Source organism: Amblyraja radiata, chromosome 1 (assembly GCF_010909765.2).
Source record: "Amblyraja radiata isolate CabotCenter1 chromosome 1, sAmbRad1.1.pri, whole genome shotgun sequence".
NCBI classification, from domain to species: Eukaryota; Metazoa; Chordata; class Chondrichthyes; order Rajiformes; family Rajidae; genus Amblyraja; species Amblyraja radiata.
In genome coordinates, this window is record NC_045956.1 from 177,715,011 (window position 1) to 177,737,695 (window position 22,685).

At 47.9% G+C, this 22,685-nt stretch overlaps 1 protein-coding gene across 1 annotated transcript in view; it reads left to right on the forward strand.

Moving 5' to 3' along the window:
* Positions 1 to 21,700, forward strand: part of LOC116985874 (5-hydroxytryptamine receptor 7-like) — a 55,781-nt gene extending 34,081 nt beyond the window's left edge. The window contains exon 2 of the mRNA XM_033041016.1: positions 20,832 to 21,700. Coding sequence (XP_032896907.1) covers positions 20,832 to 21,603 — 772 coding nt within the window. The 3' untranslated portion in view covers positions 21,604 to 21,700. The remainder of the gene's footprint in view (positions 1 to 20,831) is intronic.
* The last annotated feature ends 985 nt before the right edge of the window (positions 21,701 to 22,685 follow it).

Genomic DNA, 22,685 nt, shown 5'->3' on the forward strand with positions numbered 1-22,685 from the left:
TTGTCTTCTCCAATTTTAGGAGTCCCTGCTTTTTCCTTCTTTCCTTCCCCTTCCCAGCTCTCCCACAGCCCACTGTCTCTGCCTCTTCCTCCCGCCCCCCCCCCCCCCACCCCCACATCAGTCTGAAGAAGGGTCTCAACCCAAAACGTCGCCTATTTCCTTCGCTCCATAGATGCTGCCTCACCCGCTGAGTTTCTCCAGCATTTTTATCTACCTCCAGATTTAGGGTCAGTTTCTTCCCAGCTGTTATCGGGCAACTGAATCATCCTATCAAGAGATGAAGAGTGGTTCTGAGCTACTATATACCTCGCTGGAGATGTTTGGACTATCTTTATTCAGACTTTACTAAACTTTGTCTTGCATTGAATGTTATTCCCTTTATCATGTATCTCTACACTGTAAATGGATCGATTATAATCATGTATTGTTTTTCTGCTTGCTGGTTAGCATGCAACAGGAGCTTTTCACTGTACCTCGGTACACATGGCCATAAACTAAACTAAACAGAGAAGGTTCACCAGACTGATTACTGGGATGTCAGGACTTTCATATGAAGAAAGACTGGATAGACTCAGTTTGTACTCGCTAGAATTTAGAAGATTGAGGGGGGATCTTATAGAAACTTGCAAAATTCTTAAGGGGTTGGACAGGCTAGATGCAGGAAGATTGTTCCCGATGTTGGGGAAATCCAGAACAAGGGGTCACAGTTTAAGGATAAAAAGGAAATCTATTAAACCAGAGTCTCTTGCCCAGTAGGGAAGATTCAAACAAGGGGACATGACTTGAGAATTAAGGGACTGAAGTTCAGGGGTAACATGAGGGGGAACTTCTTTACTCAGAGAGTGGTAGCTGTGTGGAATGAGCTTCCAGTGAAGGTGGTGGAGGCAGGTTCGTTTTTATCATTTAAAAATAAATTGGATAGTTATATGGATGGGAAAGGAATGGAGGGTTATGGTCTTAGCGCAGGTATATGGGACTAGGGGAGATTATGTGTTCGGCATGGACTAGAAGGGTCGAGATGGCCTGTTTCCGTGCTGTAATTGTTATATGGTTATATGGTTATATGGTTATTAGGACTGAGATGAGAAAAACATTTTTTACACAGAGAGTGGTGAATCTCTGGAATTCTCTGCCACAGAATGTAGTTGAGGCCAGTTTTTTGGCTATATTTAAGAGGGAGTTAGATGTGGCCCTTGTGGCTAAAGGGATCAGGGGGTATGGAGAGAAGGCAGGTACAGGATACTGAGTTGGATGATCAGCCATGATCATATTGAATGGCGGTGCAGGCTCGAAGGGCCGAATGGCCTACTCCTGCACCTATTTTCTATGTTTCTATGTTTCTAAACTCATGTTTAGTGCTCTTCTGCCTGCAAATAATCCATATTGCTCAATTCCCTGCATATCCACGTGTTTAACCAAAGGTCTGTTAAACACAACCTTTAAATCTACCTTGTCTCAGAACCTCTTCAGTCTCAATGAGATTACTTTACATTCCACTAAACCACAATGGAATTGACCCACAAGTTAAATTGCTCCTCTTATGATAGTTCCATTTCTTATGGCCGCATTATTTTGGTTCAGTAAAGATTTCACAGAAGATAGAACATAGAGGACAGCACAGGAACAGGCCTTTCGACTCACAATGCTTGTGTCGAACTGAACTGAACTGAACTGCCAAACGTAATGTCAAGCTAACCTAATCTCCTCTGCCTGTACATGATTAATATCATTCCCTACGTTTATTAATATTGATCCATAACGATGAGTCTATGGATCAATGCATTTCCTCCTGACCTCACAATTGGGGTAGAAGTCTATTTTGGCCATTAGTTTAATTGAGTGGTTACATGTACTGAGGAACAGGTTGGATATGTCAGCTAAGATTGACACAAAATGCTAGAGTAATTCAGCGGGTCAGGCAGCATCTCTGGAGGTATATGAATAGGTGACGATTCGAGGCGGGATCCTTCTTCAGACTTTCAGTAGATGAAATTCAAATACATTCTATTCAAAACCACCATACCTTCTAAAAGCCCATTAAATGCCACTATCGTATCTGCCTCCACCACCATCACACCTCATAGCACCCACCATCCTCTGTGTAAAAATCTTACCCCACATGTTTCATAGTACATAGAAGAGTACAGCACAGGAACGGGCCCTTCAGCCCACAATGTCTGTGCCAAACATGATGCCAAGTTAAATTGGTCTCATCTGCCTGCACCTGATCCATATCAATCTATTCCCTGCACTTCCATGTGCCTATCTAAAAGTCTCTTAAGCGCACACTATCGTATCTTCCTCCACCACCACCCCTGTCAATGCGTTCCAGGCCCTTACCACTCTCTGTGTAAAAAGCGTGCCCTGCACATCTCCATTAAACTTCCCTGTTCTCACCTTATAGCGATGCCCACTATTGTTGGACATTTCCACCCAGGACAAAAAGGTTCTGACTGTCGACCCCATCTATACCCATCATCCTTTTATATTTCCTTTAAACTTTGTCCCTTTCACATAAAAGCTGTGTCCTCAAATCCATGACAAAAAGATTTCCTCTTGCCCCTTATTATGTGTCAATTGTCATTTTGAGGTGGTTTAGTTTAATTTAGTTTAGTTAGATATACAGTGCTCGGAAACAAGCCCAGTTCCCACCGACCTGCGATCCCCGCACGCTAGCACTGTCAGTTATGGTCATGCATAAAATATTTTGAATTCCGACTGCTGAAAATCTATTCTTCAAAAGCAGAATTCTACTGCTTTCGTAGACACTGTGGAAGTCAGGAGTAAATGTAATGAGCAGTAAGACATCGTTATGGATCAATATTAACAAGCAGTATTCTGTGGCACTGTGGTGAAGTGACTGGAACATGTAGACTGGATCATTCATTTCAAGTCAGGAGCTTAAAACTATGGCAGATTTAAATTGACTTAATTAATAGTGTCTGGAATCAAAACATTTGGTCTTTAATGGTTACCACTAGAGCAACAGATGGTCATGGACACCCTAGGTGGTCCATTAATGTCTTTCAGGGAATAAAGTTCTTATGTTATGTGATTTGTCCTGGTGTTGTTAGGCTTTGAACTGGCTCCCAGTTCTGTAATTAAGGATGGACAATATATGTCTGCTGTTCCAGTGAAAACAACATCTCTTGAATGAGGCTCGACCCGAAAAGTCACCCATTCCTTCTCTCCAGAGATGCTGCCTGTCCCGCTGAGTTACTCCAGCTTTTTGTGTCTATCTTGAATGAATAATATTGTTCTCCATTTACAACAACTGTCTTTTGTAAGATTCCCCGAACGCTTAGTTTAGTTTCGAGATAGAGAGTGGAAACAGGTCCTTCGGCCCACCGAGTCCGCTCCGACCAGCGATCACCCCATACACGAGCACTCTCCTACACACACTAGGGACAATTTCCAATTATATCAAGCCAATTAACATACAAACCTGTACGTCTTTGGAGTGTGGGGGAAGACCGAATATCTCGGAGAAAACCCACGCAGGCCACGGGGAGAACGTACAAACTCCGTACAGACAGCACCCGTAGTCAGGGTCGAACCCGGGCCTCTGGCGTTGTAAGGCAGCAACTCTTCCACTGGGCCACCGGCCCTATGCCTATGTGTGCTCCTTCCTATTTCACTTCAGTAGACAAGGGAAAGATTTAATAGGAAACTGAGGTGTCATTTTTTAAACGCAAAGGGTGGTGGGTAAATGGAACGAGTTGCCAGAGGAGGTAGTTGAGGCTGGGACTATTACAATGTTTAAGAAACATTCAGACAGGTACATTGATTGGACAGGTTTAGAGAGATATAGTCCAAACGCAGGCAGGCAGTACAAATGTAAGTGGGGCATGTTAGTCAGCATGGGCATGTTGGGCCAAAGGGCCTGTTTCCGCGATGTAGGACCATAGATGCTGACGATCAAAACAACAAAGTTCTGGAGGAATTCAGCTGGTCAGGCAGCATCTGTGGAGGGAATGGTCAGGAGATCTTTTGGGTTGGGACCTCTCAGTAGACTGACTGAGCAAGCACCCGTAGTCAGGATTGAACCCGGGCCTTTGGCGCTTTAAGGCAGTAGCTCTAACTCTAGGTCACCATGCCGCCCATTTGCATTACCTCAGGATTCCTCAGGATTCTCTTATAAGGAAGCAAAAGAGAAAGGTTTTTGGGCTGGATTATTCTGATCTCAGTCCACATTTGGACATAAGATAGACACAAAAAGTTGGAGTAACTCAGCCGGACAGGCAGCATCTCTGTAGAGAAGGAATGGGTGACGTTTTGGGTCGAGACCCTTCTTCAGACTGAGAGAAAGGGGTGAGATAAACAGAGGTATGAACTGGTACAGAACAAATCAGAGCCAGCACCGATGACCAAGGAAGGCTGGAGCCCACAATGGTCCATTGTTGGCTCCAGACTCCATCTGAAGAAGAGTCTCGAGCCAGCACCGCCATTCAATATGATCATGGCTGATCATCCAAAATAAGTACCCCGTTCCTGCCTTCTCCCCATATCCCTTGATTCCGTTAGCCCGAAGAGCTAAATCTAACTATCTCTTGAATACATCCAACGAATTGGCCTCCACTGCCTTCTGTGTCAGAGAATTCCACAGATTCGCAACTCTGGGCGAAAGAGTTTTTCCTCATCTGATTTCTAAATGGTCTACCCCTTATTATTAATTGTGATATTTCTTAAGAACATAACTATCGCCGAATTACCTGTATCCTGTACATCCTGGGGTACTGATTTTAGATGATCAGCCATGATTATATTGAATGGCGGTGCTGGCTTGAAGGGATGAATGGTCTACTCCTGCACCTATTTTCTATGTTTCTAAACTGATTACTGATAGCAGACGTGTCTGAAGGGAGCTATTGCTTACCAGACAGTGCAATGTGCTATGCAATGCCTTTCTCCATGTTTGAGAGACCTTTGCCGCCAATTAAGTACAATATAACGTAGGGTCCCTGTTGAGTTGTATGAAACACTGCAGCTTTTGCACACAAAGAGCTCTCACAACCAGGAATGAGATGATGACAGTATATCTGTTTTAATTTCACATATTCAAATTCTTCTTTGTTTTTTTAAAGTTTAATAGCGCCTTCATTAGGGACCAGACCAGTATATAGCACCATCCATCCTACAGTACAGGGATAATGACCTAACAACTGTCTTCTTTTCGTTTAGTTTAGTTTAGGTTAGAGATACAGCGTGGAAACAGGACCTTCGGCCCACCGAGTCACCCGTACACTAGTTCTATGTTATCCCACATTCGCATCCTGCACAATAGGGGGAATTTACACAACCCAATTAACCTAAAAACCGTTCAAGAAAGCTAATGGAATGTTGGCCTTCATAACAAGAGGATTTCAGTATAGGAGTAAAGAGGTTCTTCTGCTGTTGTACAGGGCTCTGGTGAGACCACATCTGGAGTATTGTGTACAGTTTTGGTCTCCTAATTTGAGGAAGGACATCCTTGTGATTGAGGCAGTGCAGCGTAGGTTCACGAGATTGATCCCTGGGATGGCGGGACTGTCATATGAGGAAAGATTGAAAAGAATAGGCTTGTATTCACTGGAGTTTAGAAGGATGAGGGGGTGTCTTATAGAAACATATAAAATTATAAAAGGACTGGACAGGCTAGATGCAGGAAAAATGTTCCCATTGTTGGGCGAGTCCTGAACCAGGGGCCACAGTCTTAGAATAAAGGGGAGGTCATTTAAGACTGAGGTGAGAAAAAACTTTTTCACCCAGAGAGTTGTGAGTTTATGGAATTCCCTGCCACAGAGAGCAGTGGCCAAGTCACTGGATGGATTTAAGAGAGAGTTAGATAGAGCCCTAGGGGCTAGTGGAGTCAAGGGATATGGGGAGAAGGCAGGCATGGGTTATTGATAGGGAACGATCAGCCATGATCACAATGAATGGTGGTGCTGGCTCAAAGGGCTGAATGGCCTCCTCCTGCACCTATTTTCTATGTTTCTATGTCTTTGGGATGCAGGAGGAATCCAGAGCAACCAGATGTTGGTAAATTTACCAACATGTTATTGGAAATTTACGAGGATGTTGCCAGGACTCTAGGGTCTGAGCTATCGGGAGAGGTTGAGTAGGCTGGATCTCTATTCCTTGGAGCACAGAAGGATGTGGGGTGATTTTGTAGAGGTGTATAAAATCATGAGATTAATAGATTTGGTTGATACACAGAATCCTTTGCCCAGGGTAGGTGAATCGAGGACCAGAGGGCAGAGGCTTAAGGTGAAGGGGAAAAGATTTAATAGGGATCTGTGGGGTAACGTTTTCACACAGAGGGTGGTGGGAGTTTGTAAAGCTGCCGGAGGAGGTAGTTGAGGCTGGGACTATCCCAACGTTTAAGAAACAATTGAACAGGTACATGGATAGGACAAGTTTGGAGGGATATGGACCAAAGGCAAGTAAGTGGGACCAGTGTAGGTGGGACATGATGGTCAGTGTGTGCAAGCTGGGCAGAAGGGCCTGTTTCCACACTGTATGACTCTATGACTATGCTGCTGAACCCGCTGAGTTATTTCAGCACTTTATGTCTATCTACAGGGGGTAAGAATGTGGATAAATATGCAGTAGCATACTGTAGATTCACAGGCAGCACAGATTAAAATACAAATTAGATAATTATCTGGCTAAGTAATAGAACTGGAGTAGTAAGTATGGAAAAGAATAGCTCAAAATCAAATATTGTGACCCATTTAATTTCTGCAGTGCAGATTCTTTTTTAATCACAATTAGAGAGCAAGACTGTGTGGGCAGGAACTGTGGATGCTGGTTTAAACAGAAGATGGACACAAAAATCTGGAGTAAAGGCCTGTCCCACCAGCATGCGACTGCATGCGGCGAGCACGACCAAACCGTAAGCGGGGGCCGCGCGGACGTCGAGTGATCCCGTACGAGTTGACGTGAAGTTCGAGCGAAGTCCGTGGGAAGTTCACGCTAGACGTACGCCGTCAAGACGCTGCATACGGCGTCGAGGTGATGCATACGGCCTCAATGCGGCTGCGGGCCGGTAGGCCGTTGCAGCGTGGAATTTTTGGACGGTGTTAGTTTTTCTGAGCCCCGCGTGGTGTCGGGACCAGCTCCACACAACTCCATATAGCTCCGGCGATCGAAGTGGGACCGGCTCCGCGAGGCCGTACGGCTCAAGCGATCACGTTAGGCCGCGCTTGCCGCCTGCAGTCGCATGCTCGTGGGACAGGCCCTTGACTCAATGCATCAGGCAGCATCTCTGGAGAAAAGGAATAGCTGACATTTCAGGTCGAGACCCTTCTGCAGACTTGTCTTGTTCAGACTTGTGCCCTGTCTGAAGTAGGGTCTCGACGCCAAACTATACCGATTCCTTTTCTCCAGAGTTGCTGCCTGAGCCACTGAGCTACTCCAGCATGTTGTGACTATCTAGAGAGCCTTACAAGAATGCTAGGGCAGAGATAGCTGGATTCTTGATTAGTACGGGTGTCAGCGGATATGGGGAGAAGGCAGGAGAATGGGGTTGAGAGGGAAAGATAGATCACCATGACTGAATGGCGGAGTAGACGATGGGCTGAATGGTCTAATTCTACTCCTATATCTAGAATTAGACCATCTCTATCGCTTATGACCGCATGACCTCTCTATCGCTTATGACCTCATGACCTTATAATGCACTCATATCATATTGTCACGGAGAAGGGTTGGATTTAAAGCAGGATCACAGGATCAAAATTGGAAGTAATTCAGTAATAAATACAATTATGTCTCCCACCTGCACCTTCTTTACCTCAAAAGTAAAATACCGCAGCTTACAAAAATCTGAAAGGAAGACCGAGGAGTTTGACTGGGAGTGGCATTTGTATAGCACAGTGGTCTCTTTATCTGGGACGGCACGGTGGCGCAGCTGTAGAGTTTCCGCCTTACAATGCCAGAGACCCGGGTTCGATCCTATCTATGGGGTGCTGTCTGTATGGAGATTGAACGTTCTCCCTGTGACTGCATGTGTTTTCTCTGGATGCTCCAGTTTCCTCCCACATTCCAAAGACGTACAGGTTCGTAGGTTAATTGGCCTTGATAAGTTTTAAAATTGTCCCTAGTGTGTAGGAGAGTGTTATTGTACAGGCTGATCGCTGGTGCTAGTGTGCAGGGATCGCTGGTCAGCATAGACCGAAGGGCCTATTTCTGCGTTGTATCTCTAAGGTCTAAAGTAAAGTCTAAAGTAACAAGGGGGCATAGCTTTAAGGTGAAAGGGGCAACGTTTAAAGGAGAGGGACGAGGCAAGTTTTTTTCACACAGAGAGTTAGAGGAGAATAGGTAGGGTGAATGGAAGCCTTTTCCCTAGAGTAAGGTAATCATGAATGAGAAGCCGTAGGGCGCCGACCTGTAGGGGGTATGGCTGCCTAGCCTGCAGCTGTCTGTTTTTCATTTCTTTTTTCTTATTTTTAGTTAGTTTAGTGTTTTGTTTTTAAGGAGTTCTAGCTTTTTTATGTGTTGGGAGGGGGGGGGGGAAGGGGGAAACAAATTTTCAGGGTCCCTACCTGGTCGGAGATGCAGCTTTTCTCCGGGCTGCACTTTCGACCCGTCCTCGTGGCCTACCAGCGGGCCTGGAGCGGCATTTCCTGAGGGGACTGCCCGGAGCCTCGGCATCGGCATCGGCGGCGGCGGCATCGGCGGCGGCTGCGGAGCTGCGGGTCCGAGGAGCGAGGGGACCGCCCGGAGCCTCGGCATCGACGGCACTGGCATCGGCGGCGGCGGAGCTGTGGGTCTGAGGACGGCGGTGCAGCGCTGGAGCACCATTGCGGGGCGGGCGGTGCCTTGCCTGGGTCGCTGAGCTGGAACTCCGGTGAGCTGGGTCCGTTGCGGAGCTGCGGGTCTGTGGAGCGACTGCGGGCGGCGGCGCTGAACTTTCCATCGGGAGCCTGGGATCTCTCGACGAGATCGCCAGTTGAGCTCCATTCGGCGCGGCCTTGTCGGCTCCGGAAGCCACGGTCTCGAGTAGGGAGGCGGCCGTTCCAGGGTTCCCAAGCCGCTGAGAGGACTCTCCCGACGCCGGAACATCATCACCCGGCGAGGACGGCCTGGAACATCGGGCCTCCGTAGAGGCAACTGTGGAGGCCTCAATAGGCCTGACTATGGGTGGACATTGGGGATGGGACTGGACTTTGTGCCTTACCCCATAATGGGAACCATTGTGGGGGGATGTTTTTATGTTAAAGCTATTTATTATTGTTATGTTTGTATTCTTTTTTATGTGCTGCATTGGCAAAAAGAATTTCACTACATCTAGGTGTATGTGACAATAAATCAACCTTTGAACCTTTTAAAAAAAAAAAAAAAAAAAAAAAAAGGTGTGAGGGGCAAGATTTGATAGGAACCTGAGGGGCAACCTTTTCACATTGAGTGGAATGAGCTGCCAGACGAAACAGTTGAGGGGCAGAATGTGGTGGAGGGTCTTTCTTGATTAGTACGGGTGTCAGAGGTTATGGGGAGAAAGCAGGAGAATGGGGTTAGGAGGGAGAGATAGATCAGCCATGATTGAATGGCAGAGTAGACTTGATGGGCTGAATGGCCTATTTCTGCCCCGATTCCTTAAAAACGTATGAACTTATGAGACGACCCTCAAACAAGGGAAGGGATATCACCCTAGGGTGCCACATGAGTGGGAAGTGTTTAATAAAGAACTGCAGATGCTGGAAAAATCGACGGTAGACGAAAATGCTGGAGAAACTCAGCGGGTGAGGCAGTATCTATGGAGAGAAGGAATAGGTGACGTTTCGGGTCGAGTCCCTTCCTCAGACTGAGGACGGGTTGAGACCCGAAATGTCACTCATTCCTTCTCCCCAGAGATGCTGCCTGTCCCGTTGAGTTACTCCAGCCTTGTATAATTATGTATTTTTGGGTACACAACCAAATATAACACGAATGAATGAATGTACAGCTGTGGAGAATGTCGGAGGAATTTTGCACAGTTCTTGTTTTGTAATATTTTTTATCCTGAATAAAGTTTATTTTGATTTTTTTAAAAGAAGAAATAGTTGAGGCAGATAAAATAACAAAAGTTAAAAGACATTTGGGCAGATAAATGGAAAGAGAGGATTTAGCAGAACATGGGCCAAATGTGGGTAAATGGGACGAGGTTATCCCGGGAATGAGTGGGTTAATATATGATGAGCATTTGACGGCACTGGGCCTCTACTCACTGGAGTTTAGAAGGTTGAGGGGGGACCTCATTGAAACTTACAGATTAGTGAAAGGCCTGGATAGAGTGGATGTGGAGAGGATGTTTCCACTAGTGGGACAGTCTAGGACCAGAGTTCATAGCCTCTGAATTAAAGGGCGTATCTTTAGAAAGGAGATGAGGAGGAATTTCTTTAGTCAGTGGGTGGCGAATCTGTGGAATTCATTGCCACAGAAGGCTGTGGAGGCCAAGTCAACGGGTATTTTTTAGGCAGAGATAGATAGATAGTTAATTGGTACAGGTGTTAGGGGTTAAGGGGAGAAGGCAGGAGAATGGGGTAGGAGGGAAAGATAGATCAACCATGATTGAATGGTGAAGTTAGATAAAAGTGCTGGAGAAACTCAGCGGGTGAGGAAATAGGCAACGTTTCGGGCCGAAACCCTTCTTCAGACTGGTGGAGTAGTCAATGGGCCTAATTCTGCCCCTATCGCTTATGAACCGAGCGTCTTTGTCGGCATGGGCGAGTTAGATGATGAGTCTGAAGAAGGGTCTTTACTCGAAATGCCACCATTCTTTCTCTCCAGAGTTGCTGCCTGTCCCGCTGAGTTACAGTCTGAAGAAAGGTTTCGGCCCGAAACGTTGCCTATTTCCATCGCTCCATAGATGCTGCTGCACCCGCTGAGTTTCTCCAACTTTTTGGTGTACCTTCGATTTTCCAGCATCTGCAGTTCCTTCTTAAACACTTTGTCTACTCCACTGCGAAATCTCCTCAAGGTATGCCTACTTTGAAGAAGTTCTCCTCCTCTCTCCGGAGACAGTTTCACAACCTCCTCTCTAACTGCTCCCCCCCTCTGTGATACCCCCCTTCTCTCCAGCAGTTCTGAAGAAGGGTTTCGGCCCAAAAGGTTGCCTATTTCCTTCGCTCTATACACCCGCTGAGTTTCTCCAGCTTTTTTGTGTACCTCCGCTGAGTTACTCCAGGTTTTTGTGTCTATCTTCGATTTAAACCAGCATCTGCAGTTCCTTCACACACATTACATCTGCTACTGTGCTGCATGACTCCATGAGTCACACGAAAGTGCACCATACTAAAATAACGTGGGCAGCTGAAATGGTACGCACACAAAGTCACCAAAAACTGAAAGGAAAATATATTTTATTGATTGGAGGTAGGTAATGGCCAGCAGATCAAAGATGGCAGCAATGAAACAGAAAGAACGCTAATGCCACTGTTATATCAGTGGAGGAGTCAGTCGGAAAGAGAAGGGAGGACATTAGTAATTTAAAAAAAAGTTTTTCTCTAGTTGCATTAAGTGCCAGAATCACAAAATGCTCAATGGCAGAATAAAAAGTTTGTTGAGTCCTCGTGAAGACGATGCATAAAATGATAACACTGGTAGCAACTTTTTTAATAATTAAAATTCAGTTCAGTTCAGTTTAGTTTATTGTCACGTGTACCGAGGTAGAGAGAAAAGCTTTTGTTGCGTGCTAGCAGTCAATGGAAAGACATTACATGATTACAATCGATTCATTCACAGTTGAAACTTATAAGATTGTTAAGGGCTTGGACACGCTAGAGGCAGGAAACATGTTCCCGATATTGGGGGAGACCAGAACCAGGGGCCACAGTTTAAGAATAAGGAGTAAGCCATTGAGAACGGAGATGAGGAAACACTTTTTCTCACAGAGATTTGTGAGTCTGTGGAATTCTCTGCCTCAGAGGGCGGTGGAGGCAGGTTCTCTGGATGCTTTCAAGAGAGAGCTAGATAGGGCTCTTAAAAATAGCGGAGTCAGGGGATATGGGGAGAAGGCATGAACGGGGTACTGATTGGGGATGATCAGCCATGATCATATTGAATGGCGGTGCTGGCTCAAAGGGCCGAATGGCCTACTCCTGCACCTATTGTCTATTGTATATTGTATATTGTGTACAGATGCATGATAAGGGAATAACGTTTTGTGCAAGGTGAAGCCACTAAATTCCGATCAAAGATAGTCCGAGGGTCACAAATGACTGCTCTCTGGTTGCGGTAGGATGCTTCAGTTGCCTGATATATTAAAGTAAAACACAAAGTGTTGAAGAAACTCAGTGGGTTAGACAGCCTCTGTGGAAGGACCAGACTGATGATACTGCAGTCTGAAGAAGGGGCCCAACCTGAAAAGCTGAAAAGCTGTCTGTTCATTCCCTCCACAGTTGAGTTCCTCCAGCACTTTGTGTTTTGCCAATTATTATGCATGCAATTCGATTACAGCTAGAACAAAAGACTAAATCCTGGATGAACTGAGTGGTCAGGCTGCATCTGTGATGGGAAATGGCCAAGATTCCAGAGTCTGCAGTCTCTCGTCTCTCTCTTTCATTCGATCCGATCAGATGATTCATGTTCATAATTGACAGGAGTAGAATTAGGCCATTCGGCACATCAAGTCTATTCCACCATTCAATCATGGCTGATTAATCTATTCCTCTTAACCCCATTCTCCTGCCTTCTCCCCATAACCCCATAAGGGCCTGTCCCACTTACGTGTCCTTGGCACACAAATTACGCGACCTCGTGGTATCATTGAGGCGCACGGGCATCGTATGGCCGGTCCCACTTAGAAGAGCGGAGTTGTGTGCGACATCGCGCGGGGCTCCGAAATTTTTGTAGTGAACGTAATCTTAGCGCGCCACCAGCCTGTCGTGGAACTGACGGTCAAAGTGGGACAGGCCCAAGACCCTGGCGTGACACGTCTCACCTTCAACAGCCGCAGAAGCAGGCAAACGATCGCCGAACTCGGCCTGGGGCTCACGGCCGTTGTGGTCCGGATCCGCCCCCACTTCTACTCCCAGAGCGGAGAGAACAGGTGGCGTGGGACTGGTCAAGTCCGCCCTGGCCTTTGAGCTTAGCGGCCACTTTGAATACACCAGCAGTGGACCAGAAACCGGGCCCCCGTCGCACTTCAACTGGAAGGGTCAACGACTCAGGCTGTCCAACGAACTCGCCGCACACATCCAGAATGAAGAGCCCACTTAGAGACATCCTCAATGCTACCCGTGTAGGTTACAATCGGATGAACAGAAATACATTCTCATTTCACAGAGTAGTCGTACAGAATGAAAAACAGGCCCTTTGGTCCAACTCGTCCAACCCAAGTGGCATTTCAATTCAGTTTAGTTTCATTTAGAGATTTTGTTGTGTGTGCGTATGCCAGTGTGTGATCTGGGTGTGTGTGTGGGTATGAGTGTGTGTGGGTCTGGGTCTGTGTGCATGTGTGTTTGTTCGTGTGTGTATGCGTGTGTCTGTATTTGTGAGTGTGTGAACTATATGTGTGTTTTTGGGAGTGTGAACTCTGTTGTGTGTGTGTGTGTGTGTGTGTGTGTGTGTGTGTGTGTGTGTGTGTGTGTGTGTGTGTGTGTGTGTGAACTGTATGTGTGTGTCTCTGAGTGTGCGTGTGTGTGTGTGTTTGTGGGTGTTTATGTTTGTGTGTCAGTGCTACATTGGCCAATGTCTACCACACAGCCTGACATTCAGATTCCCCTCAAACCAGCCTCTCCTTGTCTAGCCACTATTCTGCACAGCCCTGGCCTGCACCGCTCCCGACACTTGTTGTGGCAGTGATACGGGCTCATTCCCTCAGCACTGACTCTGGTTGGAAGCGTTACTCCACTTGGACAGTTGTAGCTCACTGTGGGTTTATTTTGTCTGGCAGCTGTGCGATGAGAACTGTCTCTGTTTGACGTCAGTCCCTGAAGATGAACACTCGTGCATTCAGCGGATAGCAGATGAATGTATTTTCTCACAGTAGCTGTCTGTTTAGATGGCCCTGATTAATGCTTCGTTGGTGCAATAAACAAAATCATTTTAATGTTAAAAAAAGAAGAAAAAAAAAAAAAAAAGAGCGGTGCCAAAAAAATTGAAGATAGACTCAAAATTCAGGAGTAACTCAGTGGGACCGGCAGGATCTCTGGAGAGAAGGAATGGGTGAAGTTTCGGGTCAAGACTCTTTTCAGACTGAAGAAGAGTCTCGATACGAAACATCACCCATTGCTTCTCTCCAGAGATGCTGCCGGTTCCGCTGAGTTACTCCAGCTTTGTGTCCATCTTCAAATGACGTCACGCGCTCCAGACGGCTGTGCATACGCATGTAATCACGCCCGACCTTCGCGGGACCATCTCGGCTCAACACCTAAGAATCTGCTAATCTCCACCTTAACAATATCCATTGACTACGCCTCCACAGCCCTCTGTGGTAATGAATTCCACAGATTCACCACCCTCTGACTAAAGAAATTCCTCCTCATCTACTTCCTAAATGAACATCCTTTAATTCTGAGGCTATGACCTCTGGTCCTTGACTCTCCCACTGTTGGAAAAGACCTCTCCACATCCACTCTGTCGAGGCCTATCACTATACGATGTGATGTGAATCATTCCCTGATTACGGAAGAAAGTTTATATAGTTACCAGACCAAGTGTAGACCCGTTGGGTCTGCTCCCCCAACGCACCCGTTCCCTACCCGTAGCCCCCACGGGATGTGCTGTCCTCCAACTCAAGCTGTTCCCGAACGTAAGATTCAAGCACCCCTTGCCTCCCTCAGCAGTGCTACTTAGAAAAAAATCCAATTGTGACATCATCAGTTCAAGCTGCCATGGTGACATCACCATTCGAAGCTGGTCAGTTTGAAATTCAAAGACGTCATCATTTGAAGCTGGTCGGTTTGAGATTCAAGGCAATTAATCAGTAATAAGTCGAGAAATAAAGCATAACATGTACAGTGAAAGTGCTCTCGGCCTCGAGGGGAAAGGTGTGAATCAGAGTATGTAAAAACCTTGTGAAAGTTGGCATTTTTAAAGCTTTAATCGCGAATAACGTGTCAAATATGGGGTGAAATCTTCATTGAGGCCTGTCTCTGCTAGCGGAGCCATTGTGACGTCATAACTTGAAGCTGGTGGTTTTAATTTCAAAGTCTTTTGACTTAATCAGTAATGAATGGAGAATAAGTCGAGAAATAAAGCATGAAATGTTCAAATAAGGTGATCCCGGCCTCTTGCTGGAGAAGGAGGGGGGAGAGGGGTGAGAGAGAGAGGGGGAGAGGACTGAGAGAGAGGGGGGAGAGAGGGGTGAGAGAGAGGGGGAGGCGAGGGGGGGGGGGGAGAGAGGGGGAGGGTGTGTGAGAGAGGGAGAGGAGGGTGGAGGGGAGGGTAGGGGTAGGGGAACTGAGGGGGAGAGGTGCAGGGGAGAGGTGAGGGGAAGGGAGGGGGGAGAGGGAGGTCGGGGGGTAGGCGGGGAAGGGGTGCAGGGGAGGGAGGGTGATGACGGGGGGAAGGGAGGGGGGAGAGGGAGGTCGGGGGGTAGGCGGGGAAGGGGAAGGGGTGCAGGGGAGGGAGGGTGATGAGGGGGGGCCGGCAGGTGGAGTGGAGGGGGGAGGGGGTGGAGGGGAGGTGGTGAGGGGAGGGGGATGGGGTGGAAGGGAGGGAGGGGGAGAGGAGGGGCGAGAGAGAGGAGGGGGAGAGAGATAGAGGAGGGGGAGAGAGAGAGAGGAGGGGGAAAAGAGAGGGGGGAGAGAGAGAGGGGATCAGACGATTGGGCGGGGGAGACAGAGAGGAGGTCGTCCACTGCGATGGCCGCCACAGCCACTTTTCCACCACGCTTCCCCGAGCCCGCGCAGCGATAACGACCACCCGCCGCCACGTTGCAGAACTTCGAGGAGCCCAGCGGAGCACGCAGCACGACAAGCAGGTGTTCAACGGCTTCAATCCAGAGCCATTGTCAGGCAACCGAACCATCCAGTCACCAACAAGGGAGTGGTCATGACCTTCCATCTATCTCATTGGAGACGTCGGACTATTTTTAATTGGACATTTCAGGACTTTATCTTGCACTAAACGTTATTTCCTATATCCTGTAACTGTTCACTGTGTGTAGGAAGGAACTGTAGATGTTGCTTTAAACCGAAGAGAGACACAAAATGCTGGAGTAACTCAGCGGGACAGGCATATTGAATGGCGGTGCTGGCTACTCCTGCACCTATTTTCTATGTATGTATGTGAATGAAGTTTCTTCCTGCGGTGTTTTAAAGCATAATTTAGCCGACTACAAGTTTCAGATTTTGTTGAAATGACAAGCTTGGTCTCTCTTTATTTGTGTGAAACATTGGTAAGTAGGTTGCTGTGTAAAGTGAGGAAACAGAGCCTAGAATTATTATTTATTGGCAAACACATTGACATCTGGCATCATCTTCTGAAAGAAGCATCTCACTTTTGAGGGATTTGTTCACATTCACTCTTTCCAAACCAGCAGTCACAGTGTAGGAAGGAACTTCCTGCTGGTTTAAACAGAAGATAGACACAAAAAGCTGGAGTAACTCAGCGGGCCAGGCAGCATCTCTGGAGAGAAGGAATGGGTGATGTTTCAGATCGAGACCCTTCTTCAGATGAAGGATGTCCTGTGAAGAAGGGTCTCGACCTGAAAAGTCACCCATTAGAGTGTTAGCGTACGGGGATCGCTGGTCAGTGTGGACTCGGTGGGCCGAAGGGCCTGTTTCTGCGCTGTATCTCCAAACTAAGCTGAACAATTGTACAGAAATGTGTAGGAAAGAACTGCAGATGCTGGTTTAAATCGAAGATATATGCAAAATGCTGGAGTAACTCAGTGGGACAGGCAGACAGTCTGAAGAAGGGTCTCGATCCAAACCGTTACCCATTCCTTCTCTCCAGAGATGCTGCCTGTCCCGCTGAGTTACTCCAGCATTTTATGTCTATCTTCGAATTGTACAGAAATAGTCTACTAAGCTTGCATGCAAGTGGCATCATGTTTTGAAGTCATTTTCCAAGTCCAGTCCACACTCGAGTTGTTATGAGCGATGCCTATATTTTGATCTCATAATCTGAGGAAAGACATTCTTGCCATAGAGGGCGTGCAGAGAAGGTTCACCAGACTGATTCTTGGGATGTCAGGACTTTCATATGAAGAAAGACTGGATAGACTCGGCTTGTACTCGCTAGAATTTAGAAGATTGAGGGGGGATCTTATAGAAACGTACAAAATTCTTAAGGGGTTGGACAGGCTAGATACAGGAAGATTTTTCCCGATGTTGGGGAAGTCCAGAACAAGGGGTCACAGTTTAAGGATAAGGGGGAAGTCTTTTAGGACCGAGATGAGAAAAACGTTTTTCACACAGAGAGTGGTGAATCTCTGGAATTCTCTGCCACAGAAGGTAGTTGAGGCCAGTTCATTGGCTATATTTGAGAGGGAGTTAGATGTGGCCCATGTGGCTAAAGGGATCAGGGGGTATGGAGAGAAGGCAGGTACAGGATACTGAGTTGGATGATCAGCCATGATCAGCCATGAATGGCGGTGCAGGCTCGAAGGGCCGAATGGCCTACTCCTGCACCTATTTTCTATGTTTCTATGTGCCAATTCCAGGCATACACAGGCTGCTGCAGGGCCTCCAGCCATCGCCTTCCTTTGTCCTCTCCTCGCCCGTCCACCTTTGTTCCCTGGGGGTTGGGAGACTTCTGCAACCGACCTCGAGGGTCCGGTGGAATTGAATTTCCTTTATTGTCATTCAGACCTTTCATGTCTGAACGAAATTTCGTGCCTGCAGTCATACATACAATAATACAATAATAGACAACAGAACAGACAGTAAACACAAATTAACATCCACCACAGTGAGTCCACCAAGCACCTCCTCACTGTGGTGGAGGCAAAAATCTTAGGGCTGCAGTCTCTTCCCTCCTCTTCTCCCTCTGCGCTGAGGCGATACCCCACCGGGCTATGGTAAGTCAGTCCCGCGGCTCACCGAGCTCCGCAACGGGCCGGTTCAAACACCGCGGCCCGGGGTGGTCGAAGCTGCCGCCCTCCAGTCCAGCGGACGCAGCTGTTGACGACGTCGTCCACTGGCCCGCGGCCGAACCCCGGATTCAGGCCGCCGCCGCCAGAACGCTGTCTCAGCCACCGGAGCACCGTTCCAGTCCTGAGCCAGGTCGCCCTCACGTGAGCGCCGATCCACCCTCGGGCTGGGCCGCCCCCACGGGAGCGCCATTTCCCTCGGGCTGGGCTGCCCCGATGGGAGCACCGTTTCCCTCGGGCTGGGCCGCCCACACGGGAGCGCCGTTTCCCTCGAGCTGGGCTGCCCCGACAGGAGCGTCTCAGCCCCGCGCCAGGCCGCCCTCACGGGAGCGTCACAGCCCCTCACGGGAGCACCATTCCAGCCCCAAGCTGGGCCGCCCTCACGGGAGCGAGCCCAGGGCGAGTCCTGACGGAGGCAGAGAAGGGGGATACGACAAAAAAGTTGCATTCCACTGAAGGGAGAGACAGCAAGCCCTGTTTCAACCCCCCCCCCCCTCCCCCCTCCCCCCCACACACATAAACACAACCTAAAACCAAAAACTTAGCTAAACAAAACGAAAAAAACAACACAAAAAAGTATAAACAAACGGACTGCAGGCGAGCCGCAGCCGTTCACCAGTGCCGCCACTTCCAGAAGTTCCAGAAGGAACAGACCCCGCTTCCCTCTCCTCTACCACCGGCATCGCCGGCTCCAACCTCACTGTCTCTGGTCTTTGGTGGACCAGCAGGGTTTTGTTGTGTTTGGAAGAATGGGAACTGTTCTAACTGAAATGCATATAATTCTAACAACTGTAGAGTGGAAGCAAGGATGATGTTTTCGGTGGGTGTCATGTCCAGAACCAGGGATCAAAGGACATTTAGGATTGAGATGAAAAGAGACTTCTTTCATAAGGTCATAAGAGATAGCAGTAGAATTGAGCCATTCGGCCCATCAAGCCTACTCCACCATTCAATCATGGCTGATCTATCTCTCCCACCTAACCCCATCTCCTGCCTTCTCCCCATAACCTCTGACGGCCGTACTAATCAAGAATCTATCTATCTCCGCCTTAAAAATATCCACTGACTTGGCCTCCACAGTCTTCCCGGGAAGGCAGGACTGATATGTGATGAAAGAATAGATCGACTGGAATTTAGGACGAGAGGGGATCTTATGGAAACATACAAAATTCTTAAGAGATTGGACAGGCTAGATGCAGGAAAAATGTTCCCGATGTCAGGGGAGTACGGAACCAGGGGTCACAGTTTAAGAATAAGGGGTAGGCCTTTTAGGACTGAGATGAGGAAAAACGTTTTCACCCAGAGAGTTGTGAATCTGTGGAATTCTCTGCTACAGAAGGCAATGGAGGCCAATTCACTGCATGTTTTCAAGAGAGAATTAGATACAGCTCTTAGGGCTAACGGGATCAAGGGATATGGGGAGAAAGCAGGAATAGGATACTGATTTAGGGTGATCAGCCATGATCATATTGAATGGCGGTGTTGGCTTGAAGGGCCGAATGGCATATTCCTGCTCCTGTTTTCTATGTTTCAGTGATTCCATAGATTCATCACCCTCTGACTAAAGAAATTCCTCCTCATCTCCTTCCTAATAGAACGTCCTTTAATCCTGAGGCTATGACCCCTAATCCGAGACTCTCCCACTAATCCTCATCCACTCTATCCAAGCCTACATACTATATAAGATAGTAACTCTTTGGAAGATAGACACAAAATGTTGGAGTAACTCAACGGGTCGAGACCCTTCTTCAGACTGAGCTCGAAAACGCACATTCTGTTTCCAAAGGTAGAGGATTCAAAAACAAGAGGGAATAGACATAAGGGGAGAGATTCAAGACTTTCAGGGGCAACGACCCGAAATGTCACACATTCCTTCCATCCAGAGATGCTGCCTGTCCTGCTGAGTTACTCCAGCATATTGTGACTATCTTCAGACATCAATAGAGTTTTATATATTACACAGAATAAGGGATTTGGACATTGTGGAGAAAAATACCGCTGAGCTAAAAGATCAGGTGTGAATGGCAGAACAGGTATAGAAATACAGTGTAGAAACAGGCCCTTTGGCCCAATGGGTCCGCATTGACCAGCAATCACTGGTTCACTAGTTTCATTCTACAGGCTAGGGACAATATACAGGAGCCTATGCACTCGACACTATACACCTGCACGTCTTTGGGATTTAGGAGGAAACCGGAGGAAACCCACGCAGATCACGGTGAGAACATGCAGATCCGTAAGGATGGCACCCGTAGTCAGGATCGAACCTGGTCTCTGGCGCTGTAATGCCCCTGTCCCACTTAGGAAACCTGAACGGAAACCTCTGGAGACTTTGCGCCCCACCCAAGGTTCCCGGAGGTTCCCGGAGGTTTTTGTCAGTCTCCCTCCCTGCTTCCACTACCTGCAACCTCCGGCAACCGCTTGCAACCTCCGGGAACCGCACAGAAACCTTGTTTGGGACGCAAAGTCTCCAGAGGTTTCCGTTCAGGTTTCCTAAGTGGGACAGGGGCATAAGGCAACAACTCTACCGCTGCACCACCATGATTAACCAACTCCCTCTTCTATTGTAATAATGGTTCATACCAAAGATAGAGTAACTTTGGAGTAACTTTGCGGGTCAGGCAGCAACTCTGGAGAAAATGGATGGGTGACATTTCAGGTCGGGACCCTTCTTCAGAGTCTGAAGTCACAAAACCCTGAAGGAGGGCCACGATCCTGAAACGTCACCTATCCACATTCTCGGGAGATGCTGCCTGGCCCGCTGAGTTACTCCGGCACTTTGTGTCTATCATGTTCTAAATTTTTCCACTGCTTTGAATTTGTCTTTCAGATACCTGGGAATAACACGGCCACTGACATACCCAGTGAGGCAAAACGGGAGGTCCATGGCCAGAATGGTGATGACTGTTTGGCTCCTGTCGGCGTCCATAACCCTACCACCATTGTTTGGTTGGGCCAAGAATGTCACGGTGGACCGGGTGTGCCTCATTAGCCAAGACTTTGGTTACACCGTCTACTCCACGGGAGTGGCCTTCTATATCCCCATGACTGTCATGTTGATTATGTACTACCGGATATACAAAGCTGCGAAGGTGAGCGCGGAGAAGCACAAGTTCATGGGCATCCCCCGGCAGTACGAGCAGGATGGTGTCTACAACATGGAGGAGGATGCCCGCGCCCACCGTGCCACCAAGCGGTCCAAGGCAGTGGAGGAGTGCGCCATCTTGTCCAAGCTCCTCAAGCACGACCGCAAGAACATCTCCATCTTCAAAAGGGAGCAGAAGGCAGCCCGGACCCTGGGGATCATCGTGGGGGCCTTCACCTTCTGCTGGCTGCCCTTCTTCCTGCTGTCCGCCACTCGCCCCTTCATCTGCGGCATCAAGTGCAGCTGCATGCCCCTGCGCTTGGAGAGAACGTTGCTGTGGCTGGGCTACACCAACTCCCTCATCAACCCGCTCATCTACGCCTTCTTCAACCGCGACCTGAGGACTACTTTCTGGAACCTGCTGCGCTGCAAGTACAGGAACATCAACAGGAGGCTGTCAGCCGCCAGCATGCACGAGGCGCTCAAGGCCACCGAGAGACACGACTGCATTTTGTAACCGCAGCCGCTGCTCCCCCTCCCTACGAGGAAGCGAGAAGCCAACCGAAAGTGGTAATGACAAGAAGCGGCACTGGAACTACAGGGGATCATGGTGTCAGAGGAGAATGAGGTTGAGAGGGAGAGATAGATCTGCCATGACTGAATGGCAGAGTAGGCTCGATGGGCCGAATGGCCCAATTCTGCTCCTATCACATGAACTTGTGAGATCAGCCATGATTGCATGGCGGAGTAGACTCTAAAGGTCGAATGGCCCAATTCTGCACCTAGAACTTATGAACATGTGAGATCAACCATGATTGAATGGCGGGGTAGACTCGAGGGGCCGAATGGCCTAATTCTGCTGCGGGAACTTATGATTTCACGAAATCTCTGATCTCGTGTTGATGCAGACAAATACATATTGTAACTCCGGTTATTCTGGTCAGCGATCCAGCCGTGAAGAGTGACACATTATATTTACTTTACAAACTGATCGATCAAAAAATTTAAATGGACAGACAATAGAGCAAACCATCATTACATCCAGTAGCATCCACAGGAGATGAGGAGAAAATGTGGAAGGAAATCAGAGGATGCTTGGACAGGTACACGGATAGGAAAAGGTTCAGAGGGAAATGGGCCAAACTCGGGAAGGTGGTACGAGCGTATATGGGGCATCTTGGTCGGTGTGGGCAAGTTGGGCTGAAGGGCCTGTTGCGACTCCATGGCAAGCAAGTTTCTGGAGGAGATCTGATCGGGGTGAAGACGATGAATATGAGAATGATCAAGAGGATCGACCGATCCTGGTGCGGCAGGAATTCCCAGGCAAAACAGAAGGAAATGGCCATCACTGCCGTCAAATGGGCTACACAATGACTTTGAAAGAAAATCAGACTGAATTACATGGAGAAATATATGGAGCGTAAACTGAAATTGAAAAGAAGAAAAAAAAAACGAGGACCAAGTAGGTCGATTTATATTTGTAATATCCGAAAATATGAAACCAGGATGCCTTGTTGTATGGAAATGTAGATTTATTTGCGAAAAAGCAATCACAGCTGCACAAGAAAGAAATTTGCCTTATGGACTTATTGACTGTAT